Genomic DNA, 20,607 nt, shown 5'->3' with positions numbered 1-20,607 from the left:
AATCAGAGGTCCTGTATAGCTTGTTGGACCTCCTGGGACAAGCCTGAAGCTTGGAGCCAGGAGCAGCGGCGCATGACGATGGCCGAAGCCATTGCCCTGCTGGTGGTATCCGCCGCGTCACTGGCAGATTGCAATGCCGCATTTGCTACCACCACGCCTTCCTGGGACACAGTGGCGAAGTCCACGGCCTGGTTCGGGGGCAACACCGACTGGAACCTCTGCAGCGAGGACCACAAATTAGATTGTATCTCCTGAGAAGCACTTGATGATTAGTGACCCTCAGCTGCAGGGCCACAGTAGAATACATTTTGCGGCCAAACAAGTCTAGCTTTTTGCTGTCCTTGTCCTTGGGGGTGTTGCCCTGGCCACCCTGGCGGTCCCGCTGATTAGCGGCATCCACCACAAGTGTTCCTGGGGCGGGGTGGGTGTAAAGAAAATCAAACCCCTCCTTAGGAACATAATATTTACGTTCGGCGCCCTTGGAGGTGGGGGCCACCGAGGACAGGGTTTGCCAGAGGCCCTTGGCTATTTTCATCACCCTCTCATGAACAGGCAGGGCGACTCGTGAGGGTCCTGCCGACCCGGATACCCCAAAGAGGGGGTCCTCCTCCTCAGACATCTCTTTAAGTTCGAAGCTTAAATTGCCTGCCCCCCTCTTCAGCAGGTCTTGGTGGGCCTGGAAATCAAAGAGCGGGGCCTTGCGGTCCCTGGCAGTCACCTCATCTGGGGACGAGAAGGAGGACTGTGGAAGGGGCCCTGTGGAGAGGCCTTCCTCAGGGTCTGACCCCTCATCCGAGGGGTGGCCCTGTTCCGGGTGGCTCGGTGGTGGGGGCACTGGCTGGGCCACCGAGGAGTTGGATAGAGTTCCTTGGCCCACCTGGGCACCCCACGGCCCCCAGTATGGCCACTGCCAGGGCCCTCGGGGCCACGCCGGTGCAGGCATCGGTGCCTGCTGGGTCACGTCAGGATGGCGCCCCCTGGACCCGGAGCCGCTCGATCTGTGCTTGTGGCTCCTGGGAGGTGAAGGGCCCCGAGACGACGAGGAAAACAACCTACGGTGCTGGCGTCTGCAGTGCCGACGGGGAGGAGCTGCTGGAGGAGCTATAGGTGGATCGCCTCCTCCACTTGGACGTCATACGGTGACACTTGCCACCTCGGGACTGGGAGCGGTGACGCCTATGTCGTCGCGATGTTGATCCCGAACGCGATCAATCTCGCGGTGCCGAGGCGCTCGGTGCCGAGGCGGGCTGCGTTGGAACAGGCGACTCCGAGGCAGTCGGTGCCGTGGCAGTTGGTGCCGAGACGGTCAGTGCCAGGCGATGCGCTGCACTGACGGGCACCGTTACCCGCGGCAGGCTGTATGCCAGGGATCTCAAGTGGCGTCGCCTGTGCTGCCGCGCCGGGCTCCGCACCGGAGTCAGGGATTGGTGCCAAGCTGGGCTCTGTACCGGGGTATGAGAGCCGGAGCTGTGGCTCGTGCGCGAGGCGGTACTGGAGCGTCGTTGCCTCACGCATGTGCCTCTCGACCGCCCCCGGTGCCATGGTGTCGAGGAGCTCGACGACTCTGAGTCGGAGCTAGGAGGGGAGCCCGCACTCTCGACCCTCCTTGACCATCTGAGGGGAGACCTCGACTCCAGTCTCCTCCACCCACCAGGGCCACCCAGCACGGGTTTACACCGAGACGCTGGTCCCGGAACCCTCGGCATGAGGGCGTGTGCCGCCGCGAAAGCAGGGGCGCTCCCCCACCCCCAGGAGTCGGGGGAGGCTCCCTGCGAGGAGATGCCGGTGCTGGAGTACTCTCCACGGCACGTGGCTGGGGCATTTCCTGGGTCACCCCCTGCTGTACCGGTAGCAGATCCATGTGGGCGGACCTCGGGCCGCTTCTTTTTCTTTGGCACCGACAACTTCGGTGCCGGTGCCAGTGGAGCGCACTGCACTGAGGAGACGCTCGGTGCCGCTGGAGAACGCGATGGCTCAGAGTCCGGACGAAGTGTGGACTCCATCAGGATAGCCTTCAGCCTGGCGTCCCTCTCCTTCTGGGTACGGGGCTTGAAGGACTTACAGATGTCCCTCTCTTTTTGGTGCTGCTCCCCGAGGCATCAGAGGCAACGATCGTGAGGGTCACTCATGGGAAAGGCTTTTGCACACAGGGTGCAGGCTGTAAATCCAGTGGAGCCAGGCATGGCTCAAATGTAGCCCTTAAGGGCACTATCTAATTTGCTAACTTGCACTATGTAGTAAACAAACAACAGAACAGTGAAAAGGCACTATGAATTGCTAAGGGATGCTACTTGCGCTATGCAAGAGGCAGACGTTCCAGCAACCGTCACAGGCGGAAAGAAGGAACTGAAGGCCCGCAGGCTCGGCAGCGCCCTATGTACCGTGGCATGAGCACAGCACTCCAGGGGGCGCCTGAGCCGACCTTAAGGGACTTGCTAAGGGAAAAAAGTTCCGGGAATCTGTGCACGTGGCGCACACACACCTATATTGGAATAGATATGAGCAATCACTCGAAGAGAGAACCTAGTCTCTCAGTGTTTGAGGGCAGGGACATTATAGCCCTTACCCTGACTGCTGCCTTAGGTGTGACCATAATATAAATAATGGCCAAGATTTTCAAAAATGGGAGTCTAAAGTTAGGCTCTGAAGTCCATAGTTGGGCACCTAAATAAGTGGCTTGATTTTTCAAAAGTGCTGCTCCCCTTGCCTTCAACCATGCAGCCATAATTGCGCACAACACACACATGCTGAGCCAGTCTTTAATTAGTACTGGTTCCCCCCACCACGGGACTCCTTGCTTCAATCAATGCACATGATAGGATCTACGATCTTATGGTTACACCAGTTAGGGTCTGTAGCCGGGAGGGGTGGTCCCCCTCGGAGAAGGACCCAGAGGGGGAGCCAGACCCACCCTGGCTGGTAGAACCCAGAGGGAAAACCCCTGACCGGAAGCAGGTGGGCAGGTCCAGGCCTTTAGAAGCCCCAGGACCACCACCTGACCGAAAGCAGGGGGGCAGAGCCAGACCTTTAAAACCTTGGCCTGCGAGCCCAGTCAGGGGAAGGCGCCTGAGGGAGAAGGACGCCTCTCCCCCAAGACTCCCAGCTAAGACCAGGCCAGAGACCCACGCCGACAGGGAGCAGCTGGTCTTACCCCCAGCCTGGGAACTCGCAGAGGGCTCGCCTGAGTCACCCGCTGCCTGGGAGCCGGTGGAGAGCCCACCGGAGTTCTCCGCTGCCTGGGAGCCGGTGGAGGGCCCACCAGAGTCACCTGCTGCCTGGGAGCCAGAGGAGGGTCGACCTGAGCAGTACAGAGCCTGGGAGCCGGAGAACCTACTGGCCCTACCTGTGGCCTTGGGGGCTGGAGGACCTGGAAGAGCTGCCCTCCGTGGAGGAACCCATGAAGTTGCCAGAGCTGCCACCCGTGGATGAGGAGGGCCTCATAGGACTACCACACCCAGCGACCTGAGGGAAGCAGGTACCGGGGGATTCGGGGAGGAAGAAGCCCAGGGACACCCATAAGATCGTGGCTGAGTCGGGGGCAACCCAGGCAGCGTGGGCCCTGGGCTGGGACGCAGTGGAGACGGGTGGGCCTGCGTCCCCCTCCCCCCTTCCCTACCAGCCCCGAGAGAGCCTCACCCTCCATACCGCTCCAGAGAGTGAGCCTGCTCCTTTGCCAGCCTTGCCTGAGGGCTCGGCCCTAGACTGCTTGCCTGGGAAAAGGGTTTGAGACTGCTCCCGGCAGGAAATAGCCAGGAGGGGTGGTCCCCCTCTGAGAAGGACCCAGAGGGAGAACCCTGGACGCTGCCCCCCTCTCACAGGGGACCGCCCACAGGGTCTCATAGGAGTCCTTGGGGTTATTTTACGGTCCCTTCTACTTATATAACATCAGGAGGAGGGGAAGAAGGGTTGCTTAGCACAGACAGCACCTCACTTCCAGGTGCAATTTTGAAAATCTCTCCATTTTATACCAGGCTTTTTGTTTGCAACATTATAAACAGGTTTGGCCAATATCTGTTTACAAGTTGCTGAGACGTTTGCCTCTTCTCAGCCACTTGAATTGCAACAACTCAGAATGTCAGCAAAGCTTCCTTTGGCACAATATTGCCCAAGTCCACGTATTATCTGATGTTTCATTGATTCACAGATTCTAAAGCCAGAAGAAACCACAGTGATCATCTAGTCTGACTGCCAGTATAACACAGGCCATAGAATTTCCCTAAAATAATTCCTGTTTGAATTAGAGCATAAAAAAATCCAGTGTTTTAATACCGTGCTTAGCTTTAGTATCTCAGCAAATATGGAAACAGTACAGGCCTAGCCATTTGCATTACAGTAGTAAAATGGAAAAAACAATAAACAGAACATTTTAAAATGCACTGTGCAGTTATGGTTGTTTTTTAGTAATTGATTGCTGTCACAATGCACCTTTGTAGCTGAAGGCAGGCATCAAATCAGGCCTCAATGAGATTTTAGCCTTGCAGTTTGAATGGGTAAAAGGTGGCAAATGTCAGGGCAATATGGAGACAGACTTTAGCTAAATGTTTATAAAACTGGAGACGAAAGCCTGGTTTTACCTAAGCAAAAAGGGAACTGATGACACAACCCTGAGGACTCTGGGCAGGTCACAAACAGGTTAAGAATAGGCAGGCAGAGTGTAGAACCAGAAGAAGTTGCTCAACTTTGAAGTACTGGCAGGTGTTCAGCTGGCTGGAATAAAGAAGATGGGCAGGTGGGTCACCACCAGACCCCTGTGGGACATGTTAGAGCAGAGGTGTGGGAGCTATTGGGACTAGATGGCTGAGGATTTACTCCTGAAAGCCTATGCTTTACTAGGATCATACCTTTGTTTGTGTACTCTGGGGCTTACTCTGAGACATCCAGGCCTCACTCAAACTGGTGAGGACTTTGGCCCTGTCACTGAACCAACTAGATCCCAGACTGCCTAGGGGATGGGAAACTGAAGATTTCTGCTGGTTTCTTCCCCCTCACCTGTCCCCCCTGCTCCATCCTATGCCCCTCCTCGGCTTCCATCCAACCTACTCTGAGGAGGACTGAACCACCTCGCAACAGTATGACAGGCCGAGATGCCCTCTCCAGTTCTGCAAGCCAGATGTGTCACGGCTGAACCTTTTTGGGGCATCCCTGCCTACACTGATTCCTGGGATAACCCCCAACAGAAATCCACCTTTCTTTGCTGTCTCACCTTCCCTCCCCTCCTGTGCCAATGGGCTGGAGTAATCTCTGACCATGCCTCTTGGCCTGAAATCAGAAGCAAACCCAGCCTTTCCCTTCCCCAAAGTGGTGGGCCCTTTAATATCAGCAAGGAATTCTGACCAACACCTTCCCTCTGAAGGACTTTGGTATACACTCCAGTCAGGCTGGTCCCAAGGAAGAAGCACTTTGCACTCAGAGCTCAGACAACTCGTGTTTGCCTTAGTGCATAGCAGAAGGAATTTTGACAGGATGGTTGCCCAGGTCACTAAGCAAAACTAAGGTGCACAAACTCAGGCACACACCTGACTGCTAATGGTGCAGCAGGAAACAAAAGTCAACACCTTAGCTTTCTGTGCTCAGCACTCTTCAACACAATAGACGGGATGGGCAGTACCACGTTAACACCCTGCCTAGGGAACAAATTGAGCGAGAGATTCCCCCTTAGCAGCCACCCTGGGATGTACTTGCAAGCCAGAACATTAGAAGGCAGTGACAGGCCAAGAGAACTATATTAATAACAATAATACTTGGACTTTCTATGGTGCTTTTCATCAATAGACCGCAAAGTACTTTACAAAGGAGTCAGTATCATCATCCCCATTTTACAGACGGGGAAACTGAGGCCTGGTGAGATGACGTGTCCTGCCCAAGGTAAGCTGGTGCTAGAGCCAGGAATAGAATTCAGCCCTGCTGAGTCCCCATCCAGCGCTCCATCCACTAGACCACACTGAATCTTTGCCTAGCCACTGGATGGAACAGCATACAGCTAGGGCCAACTATGTTTTACAAGGTGCTAGGCTATTAGGCTGTCTTGACCCCGCTTTCATGGACCCTAAAGAGTCAGTCACTTGGCCATAAGCCGTGTGGTTCTGCCTCTGTGGACCTGCTCCGCTCTGTTTTGCAGAGAAACATTAGTTTGCACTTAGGAGCACAGAGCAGGCACTGCGGCCTGTCACTTACGTTTCTAGTTCCCGAGGGATACTGACCACCCCAAGGTCCTGGCAGGCTTTCTGCAGGATCACAGAGGGCTTTAGCTCCCTCAGCTGAACGTAGATGGTCTTTGCACTGTTAATGATGCTTGCTGCGGAGATACAAGGCAGCCGTCCTTCGCGGGTGGGAGGAGATAGAGACATGACCATAAACACTGGGACGCTGGAGAGCAAGTTGTCCAGAAATTCCCATGAGGCGGGATCAATGAACTGGGCTTCATCAATGACAAAAATGAGAATCTCTTTCTCCATTGCCTAAAAAACGGCAAAGAATTGCCTGAATAAGGTGTTGCTTCATGTACATATATCTTGTCTTCAGGCCAAGGCCTAGGCTGTCACACAGACCCCACCCCCATGATGGCTACTCCAACCTATGGGGTGGAAGAGCAGCTGTAGCCCCTTTGTGATGGTTAGATATGGCATTGGGGTCTGCACACACCTGAATCCATGGCCTGCCCTCAGACCATCCCTACAGTGACCACTTTGTGCTCACTAGGGAGTAGACCAGGTCCACAGCATTCCCCCCAGCCAGCTCACCCCCCCCTTTATGCAACTGTAAGAGGGCTGTGCCCCTGCACACCAGGGGCAATGTCACCCCAGAGGAGTATACTCTTTTGGAGAAGGGGGTTATTTACATTCTTCCACTTTGGCAGTGCAGTCTGTACATTTTGGGAGGGGAACCAAACTTTGGGACAAAACCTGAGCCAGTTTCACGGAGAATCCATTCCATAATCTGAATTTGAGCAGGGCCAAAAAGTGCATTAGGTGCTACAGAAAGACACAGTTCCTGCTCTCTAACTTTAGATGTGACACGGTGAGTGCAGGTAACAGGAGCTAGGGTTGGGGTGGGATACAGAGGAATAACATAGGGAAAATGACTGGACTATACCGTATTCCCAGCCTGCCAATAAACTGTTCATTAGCAGAATCGGCAAGTCCAGGGTGCAGTCTGGGAAATCATTTATCTCTGTTTCATGATGAAGAGAGTGGCTCACCTTCTGCAGTATTTTCACAAGAAATATTTCCATTTCCTGTTTCCTTGTTTCACCATCCATTTTGGAAACCTCTTCGGAGGTGGGAAACTGGTCAAAAAAACATCATAACAGTGAGCAAAAGAGGCAGCGTTTCTATTCATAGTATACACATACATGGGGAAAGCCCTGATAGAAATGTCCAGCCAAGTGAAACACACTTGTCCATCTCAGTGTCTATTACTTCTTTCCACACAGGAATTGCATCATATAGGGGATGCTTATGTGAACACATTGAGGCCTCCATGTCTATATCATCAGTCTAAGTCGAGCTGAACAATTAAGCTACCATCTGACAGCTCTTTGGTGACCTATGTGAAATAAACTGTTGGTCTTAGTCTTCCTCGTGGTAGGAGGATGCCTACATCAGAGGAACTAAGGGTGAAATCCTGATCCCACTGGAGTCAATGGGAGCTGACTTCCCTTGTGATTCAGTTGACTCTGGTTGACTGACAGTGGACAAGCCAAGAACTGGATGGCTTGTGACATCCTCTCACCCAGAGAGGTGGTCTCTTCATAGCAGAGGCGGGAAGTTGTGTGTGTACAGCAAGCTCACTCTGCCATTGTAGGAATTCTGTGGATAAGAAGGGTTTCGTTCTCCTGGGCTAATAAGCCTGCACCTTTCACCCAAATTCCATTTTTGAAGCCTCACCCCCCAAGACACCTTTTTCCCCTTTTAGGCCTCTTTTCAAACTTGATGTTTCCCTGCTGCGCAGTGACAGACAGCAAAATCAACCCAGTGAAGTGGGGAGAAGAACAAGAAATGAACTGCCCCATTTACTTTTATGGCAACCAGTGCAGATGCCAGACTTCATCTTTCCAGCCCCATTCAACTTTTCCCCACTCCTGTTCCCCTTGAAAACTCAAATGCAACTTCCCATTGAAGGAGGTCCTCTTACCATAACTGACCAGCATCCAGCCCTTCCCTTAACTGCTCTGTACGTGCCCTAAGTCCCCATCTGTACCCCCTTCACTCCCCAAGTGCTGCCTGTGAAGTCTTTCCTGGGATGAGTAAAGGCTATCTCCTACAACCTCACAAGTCTGTGTGGAATTGCTGCCCTCTCTCCTGTGTCACTGCAGATGGCAGACATGCTGTGAATATCCTTCCGAATGCATAGGAACAAAGTCCAGGACGTATGCACGGGTTAGAACTCAGGCTCATCAGAACCAGTCAGCCTCATGACTGCAATAAGGCCAACCCCAGAGTAAAAGTGAGAAAGTGGGGTAGATGAAGTGGATGGCATCATATCTATGGCATGATGCCACTAGCTATTCCATGCAGATTTTGAAGCAAAAATTTCTGCAGCTATATCCAGCACCCTGTATATTCCAAACAGAACTACCGTGTTGAATTTCATGAGTATTCACACCTTTGATCCAGTGTGCAATTTCAGGACAAGAATATAAAATTGCTGAGATGCAAAATTGGTATGAAGCAAGCTAAATAGCAAAACCCAATTCCACAGACAGGCTTTTCCCACAGAGAGTGAGGGCTTTCTCCATTACCTTAACAAGAAAGATGTTATTCAGGAGGCAATAGTACGTCTCTTCTACCACACCTCGGAGTTTGACTTGGAGGATGTGCTGTCTTGCATCATAAGATTTACATGCATCAATCCCCAGGAACATGGCCATGAGTGTCCGGATGGCAAAAAAGTTCTGCTGCACGTTTACCTTTGTCAGCTCCATAGCAACAACCCTGCATGGTTAAAATGAAGAGAAATTAAGGAAGCTCTAACAGGGAGTAAGGAAGAGCCAGCGCATTCTGAGAAAGAATTACAGAAACGCAACCCTACCACTTACCACATGGACATCTAGACACAGAAAAAGCTTCCAAATGAAGGAGAAATAATGGAACCAGGATTCTTCAGCCCTTTGTGATTGGGCTCCAAGACAACAACAAGGCATTTCAACACCTGCTTTTCCTTATGGATAAATGGCTGATGATCAGCAGTGGATTTGAGTGAATTTGATTTCGTGGTTTCTGTTTTCTCTGTGGCTGGTGCAAAGCAACCTAACTCCAGAGCTCAGCCTCTCCATTCTATTCCCTTTGGCTTTTCTTTGAGGACACAAAATATTGACAGCCCTTAACTGATCTCCAACCACCTTTCCCAACCACTACTCTTTGGGTTACTATCAGAGTCCAGGCTGGTCTGCTCATTGTCTTCTGGACATCATACCCTTGTCAAAAACACCTGGCTGCTTTCCATTCAGTTCCATGCATTGCCCTGGGTTCTAAAGTCATCCTGCACTGAAAGACATGCAACCATACATCCCAATCACCCCAATTATAGCTGTTCTCATTGCCACACCACACACCCCCAAAAATGTCGTTTCTCAGTGATGGGCCATTCACAAGCCCCTCACTAATGACATTTTTAAAGTCTGTCCATTTCTCTTGGGGAAAGAAAATCGGCACACACATGAGCTTTCTTCCACAGTTCAAAAGTCACAATAGCCAATAAAGAGCTAGTAACTCTGAGTCTGGGTAGACAGAAAACACATTCCAGAATGGATCAAAACATTTTGAAATTTCAACATTTTTAATTTTGAAACATTTTTAATGTTGAAATTTGAAAAACAAAAAGGACTTTTTCTTTTTAATATTGACAATGTTCATGGAAATCTTTCCTCGGCTTTCAATCAAGTATTGACCTAATAAAATTTTTCAAATTTTGAAATTTCTAATTAAAGGGGGCAAAAAATGAGGGGAGAATTAAAACACAAATTTGCAAAATCCCCCAACTGTTTTAGCAGCTCTAACAGATACACTTTCTTGCTAGACATGTTTCCTCTTTAGCATCTCAGTCGAATAGCACTGAAACATGAATCTGACTTGATCTGGGTCATGACAGCCTCAATCAAAAAGTCCCTCATAGGAAGGATGGGAGAAATAGCCAGTGGTGTCTCTTTCTGATATGTATTCATTCCCTGCTAGTTTTGAGTTTCCCAGGATGAAGCAAAGGGCAATCACACTTCAAAACACTTTGTCACAAAATAGATGGAAGACTATGCCTTCTGATTCATGGGGAGTGGATGTCTGAACAAATCCACTAGACAAGAAGCCCACAGTTAATCGAAGAGCAAGTGAAGTTAATTCTTTGACTCACAAAAGTACCCATGCAACCATAAGTGCATCTCTCAGATTGTCTCATTTATTAAATGAAGAATTAGAGCAATAGGCTGGCATTGATAGGTACAGTTGGACCAGTGGTTGTTTTATCTCCCCTTTGATTGGGCTGGCTATTCCTGTACATGAAATATATTTGTATTAAAGGAGGAAGTTACAAAAAGCTGCTCATCCCTATACAAGGCTCATTTAAGCCATTAGAGATCAGCTTCCATCCAAAGAGAAAGGCATTTGGTAGTCTCAATCTGAACCAGACAAACAAACCCTCCATACCATTTGGCATTATTACGATCTCTGTAGGAATGTTGCCATTCAGGATCAAGATGCATGGGCAGAGGGGTGTAGGGCACAGGGAGCCAGGTATATCAAATACACCTACCTGTGGCCAGCCTTCTGACCTAAGTAGGCTATTTCAGCAAGTAACTGGCTCTTTCCGTAGCCCATAAGGCCTTCATACATTATGACACGGCCTTCTGTAGATCCCACAAATCCTTTCAATGAAGTGTCATAGATATCAAACTCTTTTTCCCGACCTAAGAAAGATTGAGTGATTTTTAGAAAGCAAAGACTAATGCATGTCCCCTTCTCTCTTTGCTTAGCAGTGGCAGCATGTCTCCACCCAGGTCCGAAATGCATACATAAGTCGCTCGTTCATTTCCACTTCTGCTGCTGTCCTTATCCATTCCTTTCTCTCAGCTCATCTTGACAGTTGCAGCTCCCCTCTCTAGAGTATTCCCAAACCCTACTGTCCAGATTCCAGCAGATTGCTGTACCTCCCACCCGTACACACAAAGAAGTGTGACCACATTATCCCTCTCCTCACACAACCTCTTGTTCATTCCAATACCCAGTGTCACTCTTTAGATTTTTATCCAGCCTTTTTTACAGTCCTTGAGCTATATGCACTGGAGCTGGCACAGGGAAGTATAATTTACATCTCTCCTTACTAGCCTGCCAACCAGGAGATTCACCCTAAGGGGGGGCACAAAGTAGTTGAGGGTATCAGCTCCTACAGGCCAACAGGATTCAAACTTAAAGATGAAATGAGGCTCACCCAGTTTTGGAGTGCTGGGATCTGGCATTTTGTTTCAACCCCATTTGTCAGTAAAATGAAAAGATGCTAGTCAAAGAAACAAAGGGAGCAAATATGAGGGGTAAGAAAATTCTTGCATGTATTCCACAGAGACAAGATGATAAGCATGAGTAATATCTTTTATTAGACAAACTTCTGTGGGTGGAAGAGACAAGCTTTCAAGTCTCACACAGCTCTTCTTTAGGTCTGGGGGAGGTAACCAGAGTATCTCAGCTAAATACAAGGTGGAACAGATTGTTAAGCATAAGGGGATTACAGGTTGCATGAGACCACTTAAAATGAAGTGGGCAGTTAACACCTCTGCTCAAAAGCTTGTCTCTTCCACCAACAGAAGCGGGTCCAATAAAAGACATTACCTCACCTACCATGTCTCTCTCAGATCCTGGGTCCAACACAGCTACAACAATACTGCAAACATGTATTCCATATTCTTTTCTGACCAGGGATAGATCCTTAGCATCATATAAGGACTGCAGGATCAGGCACCATAACTTCAAAGTAAAGACCCTGTGTCTTTAAGAACATCCTTAATACATCTCAGAGGTTTACATTTCTGAATGATCCCTATGGACAGTTATTTAATATCCTCAGGTAGTAGCTCCCACTTATACATTTTTCCCCACATCCATCTCTTCCCCTTGCATCCTCTTCCCAGCAGCAGCAACTGCTCCACAGGTTACTAATGACAAACAAACTGGAGTTCAGAAGAGCTCTGGTCACCTACCCAGTAAGGGGTAATACTCAGACCTCTCCTTGGTGAGATACGCTTTGCCAATCATTCTGCAGTGAGGAAGAGAAAAGAAAGTTGCAGTTAAAGAGCGAAAATACTCCTGATCAGAATCTATAGGTGCGGGAGCACAGCTGGGTGCCCACTGTCTCTGAATCTAAGCCCTGCTTCCAAGAAGGGTTTCCTTATTTCTAGCCTCTTGCACATGGAAGCTCAAGTTGAGACGGGGGTGCAGCAGTGTCATGGGTTTCCCTTCAGAAGAGCGCTAGAGAAATGTTAGTAATTAAGGAGCCCAGTAAGCACGGTGTAATGGGAGGAGGTATTAAAATCCATCAGTGAGAATTGGAGAGCTAAGAAGGAAATAATGCACAACAGCCTATGACTCCTCCAGTAAAGATCAATGCAATGCCCACCAGTCTGGCTTTCTGAGGCTGCTCAAGGATCTGAAGGTTACAAACGAGCCTGTACTACAAGTGGGAGAGATATGGGAGACAAGTAGGACTAGGCAGAGTTCATTAAAGCTTGCAGGGGAAAAGATAAGGAAAGCAAAAGAAGTAGAATGAGTTAATACTGGACAAAGACCATAACAGGAATACAAGTTTTTATAAACATACCACGGTAAAAAGAAAGTAAAGCCATTAATAAGAAGGTGGATGAAATTGGTGATTACGCTGAGCTATTGTGTTGCTTTTTAAAATCTCTCGTTAGCAAGTTAAATTTCTCCCCACATACGGATTCCCACTGACTTTAATGGGGCTCCTTTCACAATAAGGCACTTGTAGGAATAGAACCCTGGGTCTGGACAATGAGAGCAAGGCAGATCTTGTATAAGCGGCTGTTGATGAAAGCAGGTATCAGGATATATGAAAAAACAGAACACGTGCAAACTAGTGAGTCAGAATGCTATGATGTACGAAAACAATGGAATATTTGCAAACCAGTGGGTCAGAATGCCTTGTGTATGGGGCAATTTTTTTTGTTTAGATTTTTTTAAAAATCTAATATTAACTTTTAAAAGGTCATCCTAAAAGGAACAGAATCTAAAATACTGGCCTAACAGAATTGCTGAAGATTCTCTGGTAATTGTTCACAGAGAATTGGACCAACAAGAACCATGAATGATGATCACGGCCACATAATACAATAATATTAAAACCCAAAAGTCCAAGCTTGGGACAGATTTTTGAATCACTACTTAAAAGTATAATTTTGCAGGCTATAAAGCAAGCACAGGCCAGAAGCCACCATCCTCAAGTGTCCCAGGACTTGGCCTCTGAACTCAATGAACATTTAAAATTGTTTTTGGAAGGGTGGAGTAGCTAGCTACAGAACGTAATTGCTATGATTTTTTTTTTCTATACTGCACCTTTAAATTTCTAAGCAGTCTGCTGGCACTGCTAAGACAGCCTGCTCCAAAGGAGGGACCCAAACTGTGTTCCCTTGTGGAGACTTTACTTTTGTTCTGTTTTGTTTTGTTGTTCCCCTTAATCTGAACTGACAGTCATTTGGACTGAGACTATGGGGCTGTTTTAGGTGCATGAAGAAACACTGAACACTTCTACATTTCCACGGTTCAGTTCCCAGTCTCCTAGTGGCTGGAGCTGATGGAAGAATGGGAGGGAGATGCAAATGGGACACAATGGTTACCCATCCTCTCAAAGATGAGGGTTAATTGAAGATATGCCAGTTGAAGGTATCTTTACTCTGAGCTATTCTATGCTGTCCAAGCAGCTGTTTGTTTCCTTGACTGAGAGTTATCTTGAGTCGATCTTCTGTGGCGAAGTACAGGACTGTAGAGAAGAAATTCCTTAAGACAGCTGTGAGATTATACTCTGGATTCAGGCAAGAATGATACAGACTGTGGCTTTGATCAGCCAGGACAGCACCCATCCCCTTTATGTTGATCAAAGAAAATTTGTCTTTTTCATCACCCCTACCCCACCCTGGTAAATGGGGGTGTGACCCTGGGAGCCTCTCAATGCCAAGTGGCAGATGGCCCCCTACTGTAACTCACATCAGGCCTGACACACTCATTTCCCCAACACATTGTTGTCATAATATATATTTCAAAAGTGTCATGAAAGGTATTATATGTAACCTAGTGACATGCTGGGCCCCAAAATCATTGCGTGATCTGTGTACAGACTGGGTACAAAAAGTTATAGATGTCTGCTGGAAATATATTCATGAAATGTGTTTGGGAAGCAGAGCATAAAACCTAGTTGTCCTAGGCAAATTAATATGTATTTACCTATCTGACTGGGTTGTTTACTGGCAGAGGACAATGGAGGTATCTTTACATATAAAGTAAACAAATACATCAAACTAAACAAGCGGGTGAGAAGACTGTTTAACAATCATGCTGGGAGATTGAATCTGCACCCCAGGAAGACTTCCTCCTGGCTCTTGAGACAGAGACAATGGATTTTGAGTAATATAAGAGGCAGAAAAAAACCTTTTAGTTATCTATCAATGAGGGGACAATAGGGTATTAGCACCCTTTGAGACTATGAAAACCAGATTCTCTTGGGCTGAAAGGCAAGAGCTGCTGGAAATATGATGTAAATGAGAAACTGCTTAGGTAAAGATTGTAACTTGCTCAGATTCAGTTTTAGTCACTAGAACACATGTTTTGTTTTGTTTTGAACCTTATCCATCTCTTTTTCTCTTGCTTAGTATCACTTAAACCTATGGTCTTTGTTTTATTACAAAACTATCTCAGTACTGTGTATTAAGGTGACGTGTGAGTCCTCAGCTAACCCTATAGCCTGGTGTGTGCTCTGTCTCTCTTCATAAATTCTGTGAGCGTAGAGCGAGAGACTGGATGCTGCAGGGAGAGGTCTCTGGAGAACTCAGGAGCTGGAGCTTGCTGCTTGTTATCAGCAAGCCAAGGTTTGGACTGGCACGGTCTTGGAGAATGTGCTGGCAAGGCAGGCAGGCTGGAGTATCAGGGACCTGCCACACAGCTTAGCAGCAGCAAAGCTCTCGCTCTTGCTAAGGTAGAGTGGTAACAGTGGTTCACAGTTCTGGGTGTCCTGTGCACGACGTCACAGAGGGCACTTACGTTTTCTCAGTGATGCCAAGATAATGATAGACCAACCCGGGATTCACAACTCCTTTCATCTCAATGTGGGGGAGCTCTTCGAAGAAGTAAGGGGACAGCCTGGAGTTGGAGTAGGTCACTGCATCACAGGACACTAAACCTGGATAATACATCATCATCCGGGCAGCGAGATTCACCTTCCGGCCAATGACTGTGTGGTGGAGAGAGCAAAAAAATAGGCACTGAGAAGATAAGTGAGCTCCTGCCCGCCCTCCTGCGGACAACTCCATATGTATCCATGTGTACGTACCCCTCCACCAGCAAAAATACACAGCCTGCACATGCACTCCTCACACACCCACCCAGGGGATACCAAACAAACCTAGAAACAGAGAGTACCTGTGTATTCATGCCTTACACGGTGACCAACTACTCCGCAGAACACTGGCCCGCTGGTAACCCCAATGGACACTAGCCTAGCATGGAAGGAGAGCAACATGGAGTCAGCAATCCCAAAGGTCTAATCCCTCCTGCCCCATCCACTCCCACACTCGCCCACCACCCTCACTCCTGTAGTGCTCATTTGTACTGACGACCCAGCCAGCTGTGTGCATGGAAAGGGATGGCGAGGGGAGTTAAGAGCTTCCCATACACACATGCCCACGAATGACAGTCCTTGTGCTTCCTGGAGTGCAGAGCACCAGGAGCAAGCATCACTGTTAGAGCCGACCTCCCGGGCGAGAGATGGGCCACAGCCCCACCTGTGCTGCACCCCAGGGAGCAGAGCTGACCCCGGGCCGAAGGAAGCCCATGTCCATCCTTTGCAAAGGTGCCACAGAGGCCGCAATCCTCAGGCAACTCCACAGGCACAGTGGCTCTTTGACCTCCCGGTGGGTGGTGAGTCCCTTTTCTTCCTGTAATGCAAAGCCATGACAACTCTCATTGCCTCGTGTAGAGCTGGCGGTGAAGCCCTGGCTGAACGTTCAGGGAAGTAGTCACATTTTCTGCACACGTTTATCTGCCCGCAGTAGAAATCTGGCACATTTAAAACACTTCCATGGGTGAGATGACTGTAGAGTTCCAGCCCTCCCTCCTTGCATCATCCAGCTGTCCAATTTGTTACACCACACCCACCGTTACGGTATGTGACTGCCTCCCAAAACTGCTTAACTCCTCCACTGACCACAGTCAAGAAGGGTTTGATGGGACCTTTGAAGGCCAGTGGGGTGGTGCACGACTCTCAGTAGGGGTTTGGCTCATGCTCTGCCCTGTTACCACTGCTGTCAAGGGGCAAAATGCCTTTACAGCTCAAAGAATTTGCCATTCTCATGCTGAAAATCCTGCACAGCTGGCATCTTTATTGAAAGACACATTGCTCTCTCTTTTCTGCGGGGACTGGACTTGGGGACTGGAGTTCCTTGGGCTGTTTTGGGGTGGGTCACTGCATATGGTTGGCTTTGCACTTTGCTCTGAAGGTTCATGGTTATCCTGAGCAGCTTTCAGATTCACGGCCAGTCACCATGACGGCTCCATCAGTGCCACTTCTGAGGCTGCAGTTCCATTGCTCCAGTAGCACGTAGCTGTCATAGGAGGCCAGGGTCATGTAGCGTGAGGAGGACCCCAGGTGAACTGGACTCATCCCAAATTGTGTCTCCTAGCTGTTGTGTCACAGCCTCCTGCCCACTAGGGGAGCCCTCCTGTTGGGATGAGGGAATTTTGATGGCAAATGAATCCAGCAGCACCCCTGTAGGCAACATGGAGAACTGTGTCTTCCTGCTTACTTTATTTTCATGAGCCTCACAGAACAGAAGTTGAAGATTTTAAATGCGCTCTCTAAGGCATGGGTGCTCTCGTCAGCCTGCTTATCCCCAGGGAGCCCGAACACACACAGGAATGTGCAGCCCTGCCAGGGAGGAGAAAGAAAACACCAGAGGGGGAGGGTTTTTTCCAAACAGCCAATCAATAACAATGTCTGTGGCAAGCAGTTCTGCTGTGCTCCAGCTCTCACCCCACCAACCCTATTAGGGTAGTGCTGTCAGCATAAACCCCTTAGGAACAGCATACAGAGTCCCCCAAAATGCTCTGGGATGTCCCACAACCGCCTCAGACTCAGTCTCTTCAGCACTGAGCCTCTTATCGTTCCTCCTGATCCCTGCCCTCCACTTCCCTTCTCTATCCCTATTGACAACTCCACTGTCCCTCCTGCCTCCTAGTCCCAGCGTCTCAGAGGAATGTTTGCCAGCTCTGGATGCTGGGCTAGAATGGCCTTGGGGCTCTGACTCACTTTGTCAAACATGAAGACTTTGTTGATTTTGCCTCTGAAGACTTGGATAATCTCCGAAATCTTCACGTTGGCATCATGGATGGCCTTGCACAGATGCAAGGTGTTGGCACTTTCATCAAACTGCAGGTTTACAAAGACAATTGTGACCGGCCGAAGCTCAGATAAATATTCCAGTGGCTGGTTGTCGTCAATCTGGAAAAGAAAAGCCAGATGTACTCAACAGTCCATACTCCTGGTGAGCGGAAAGCATTTGCTACTCCATACTCCTAACTCCAGCTGGGCCAACTCTGCTCACAGGTGTAGGTGTTAATCCCTTGAGGACAGAAAGGTTTTATCAGCTATTGTCATAGGAAGGACTGGGCCCCCATCAATGCAAAACACAATCCAGTTTTAGGATGATGATCCTTTCATCACAGGACTGGGGAATGAGGCTAGGCACAAAGGTGACAAAGGGGTAGATAGCTGAGTAGAGTCTGTCTATGTGACTTTGGTACAACCCATGTCTCCCCATAAACCGTATGACTGTGGTAGGATCTCACAGCTGTGGAAAATTCCCCCTCCTTCCTCTCCCTCCCCCCACTGTGTTACAGTAGGGGAGGCGAGTCTAGAGAAGGACAGTTTCCTGGGCAAATGGAGATATCTAAATACGTTGCTTGGGGAGCCTGTTCATCCTCTCCCCTGGGCGTTCTCAGGGGCCAGCAAGCATATTAGTTCATTCTGCCACTATAGGCTTCCCCCAGTCTCCCTGGCACTGATCATGTATCTCAATCTCCCTGTTTAACAGCTCAGGCTGTTCTCAAGACCAGGTAATAGCTTTTATTAGACCAGCTTCTATTGGTGAAAGAGGCAGGCTTTCTAACTGACACCAAGTTCCTCTTCAGGTCATGTTTTCTAAGGTCAGCCAGTGATGTTTCCAGGAGATGGAACTGACAGGCTCCTCAAGATAAATAACCTGTTAGTTCATGCTATTTCAACAGCTGGGACTGGCCAGTGGACCTGTACAGACATGGATCCATGAACAACTGACCCCCCATTCTCCACCACATAATCATCTTCCACCCTAGAGCTGAGCTTTGCAGCGCACAAGAAGAGAGACATTTTTTGCAGGCTCCAGGAATCCTGTATCCCTGTGCAATAGAACCACACTGGATCCTGGAGGATTCACGGAGGGGAAACAGGCTTTTTCCGTGTCAGAAGAACAAATATGGGACAAGTGGAGATGGGTGGTGATGATCAATAAAGCGGATTTCTTATAAGGTAAGAACAAGGGAATGTCAATGAAACTGAAAGACAGCAAAATTTTAACCTGAACAAAGGAAAAACTTTTTCACACACCTTACAATTAGCCTGTAGAACACATTGCCTACAGCCAAGCACTCAGCAGATTTCCAAAAACTGATGGGAGCATCCAGTATTATAATAATAAGGGCTTTTTTAAATAAAACCCAAGCATTTTGGAAGAGATATAACCCTCATGTCTCAAGCCAACCACCTAAGGGGCGGGAGGGTGGATGGTCAGGGTTATGAAAAATCTTTCCATGTGGACAAATTATTCTGTAACTACTCACTGCAGGGTTTTTTGTATTTTCCTCTGTAGCATCTGGTATTGGCTACAATCTGAGAAACGCAGAAAAGTTCTAGCCGTGTAAAGCAAAGAACATCCGGCCAAAAAAATAAAACTCTGCAAAGTTACTGCAGTACCTTCTTCAGAATGTTTCTCATCACATACTTCCGTAGGGACTTCTCCAATGCATCATTAGGCGCCAACATGGAGGTAGTTCTCAGGATATCTAGGGGAGGAAATTCAATGCTTTCAATGGGACAAGGAAGAGCTAGTGGTTAAAGCATAGGGCTCTATTCCTGGCTTTGCTCAAAGGTAGGCTTATGCCAGTGGGGACTGGACAGTGCCTTATGGGACCTGAGATTCTCATCTAACCTATTTCACCTACAATCTTGAAAATGCAAATCACTGACTGGGAGTTTCTGTTAAAAAATTCCTTGTGTGCTTCTACCAGAACCACTGAGAGCTTGCTCACCCAGAAAAGCAGCAGGCACTGAGCAGGGTTCCCCTACAGTGTATCTCCTTGACAGCCAGGGGCCTCAAGGGAGCTGACCTAGAAGGTAGGGAGAGGGTCTCCTTTCCTCCACAGTCAGTGTAGTGCTTGCCAGTGCTCAGACAGGTTGAAGCCACCAGGCAGGAGAGAGAGGTGAAAAGCAGCTGGCTGCCTCAGGGCTTTGCGGGCAGGGGATGGAGGAGGACAGAGGAACTCAATCGGGAACAGGGCAGGGGTCCCCATGTACAATCCATTCACTGTCTCACATTTACACAGACAGCAAGCAAAGGCCTCTCAACCTGCCCAGAATCCCGTGTCCCTGGAGTAGAATGAGGAGTGACTCACCGTTATTGTCATCACTGGGGTAGTGCTGTAGTTTTTCGATACATGACCAGAAGAACTCATCAAACTGAAACTGAGGGATGTTCTTTATGTATCTAGCCTGAATGCAAACAGAATTAAAAGGAGTCTGTCAACTTCCCCGAGCCAAATGTAGAATTATTCAATAAAACGCACTCCACCCTTCACTGTCACCTCCATCATCAACCTCCCCATCAACTGGATGGAGGACACAGCTGTCATCAGCAAAGATGTTTCTGGCACAAACAAAACAAGTTACCATACTCCCAGTGACCATAACAAAAAGATTCCTCAGCCAGGGTTTCCCCCAGCCCTCAAAAGCTGGGAGCAGAGTCCTGCAATGCCACAATCTTTCTCCTGCTGGGTATCTGTCGAAGACTCCAATCCTGCATATGCATACACATATGCTTAACTTTAAGCACATGGTTTGTCCCACTGATTTCTACGGGCCTCCTCGCATACAGGTGCAGGACTGAAGCCCAGCTTCTTCTCATGACGCCCATCACTGAACTAGCTCAGCACCTCCAGAAAGATACTAACCAAAATTACAATAGACCTGGGGTCTGATTCTCCTCCCAATTCTTACAGCTGCTCTCCAAGAACTGGTGCAAGATATAAGAGATGGGAGTGCTCGAACTGGTGGGTGGCAGGTAGCAAGGCCCTCACCTCCATTCCCTGGCAG

General features: G+C 48.7%; 1 protein-coding gene across 1 annotated transcript in view; it reads right to left on the bottom strand.

Annotated features, from left to right (window-relative positions):
• ADCY10 (adenylate cyclase 10) overlaps positions 1-20,607 on the bottom strand; it is a 77,145-nt gene that overhangs the window by 46,279 nt on the left and 10,259 nt on the right. Inside the window, exons 6-16 of the mRNA XM_067532525.1 lie at positions 19,911-20,007; positions 19,213-19,301; positions 17,512-17,703; positions 17,009-17,130; positions 15,627-15,703; positions 15,249-15,438; positions 12,182-12,237; positions 10,744-10,897; positions 8,741-8,933; positions 7,199-7,285; positions 6,175-6,458 (exon numbers count right to left, since the gene is read on the bottom strand). Of these exons, the coding sequence (XP_067388626.1) occupies positions 6,175-6,458; positions 7,199-7,285; positions 8,741-8,933; positions 10,744-10,897; positions 12,182-12,237; positions 15,249-15,438; positions 15,627-15,703; positions 17,009-17,130; positions 17,512-17,703; positions 19,213-19,301; positions 19,911-20,007 (1,541 nt within the window). The remainder of the gene's footprint in view (positions 1-6,174; positions 6,459-7,198; positions 7,286-8,740; positions 8,934-10,743; positions 10,898-12,181; positions 12,238-15,248; positions 15,439-15,626; positions 15,704-17,008; positions 17,131-17,511; positions 17,704-19,212; positions 19,302-19,910; positions 20,008-20,607) is intronic.

This window comes from Emydura macquarii, unplaced genomic scaffold, assembly GCF_026122565.2.
Source record: "Emydura macquarii macquarii isolate MOO-44397 ecotype Brisbane River unplaced genomic scaffold, CSIRO-AGI_Emac_v2 contig_3287, whole genome shotgun sequence".
NCBI lineage: Eukaryota > Metazoa > Chordata > Testudines > Chelidae > Emydura > Emydura macquarii.
The sequence above is the reverse complement of the archived record's forward strand: the minus strand, read 5'-3'. Positions and strand labels throughout refer to the sequence as shown.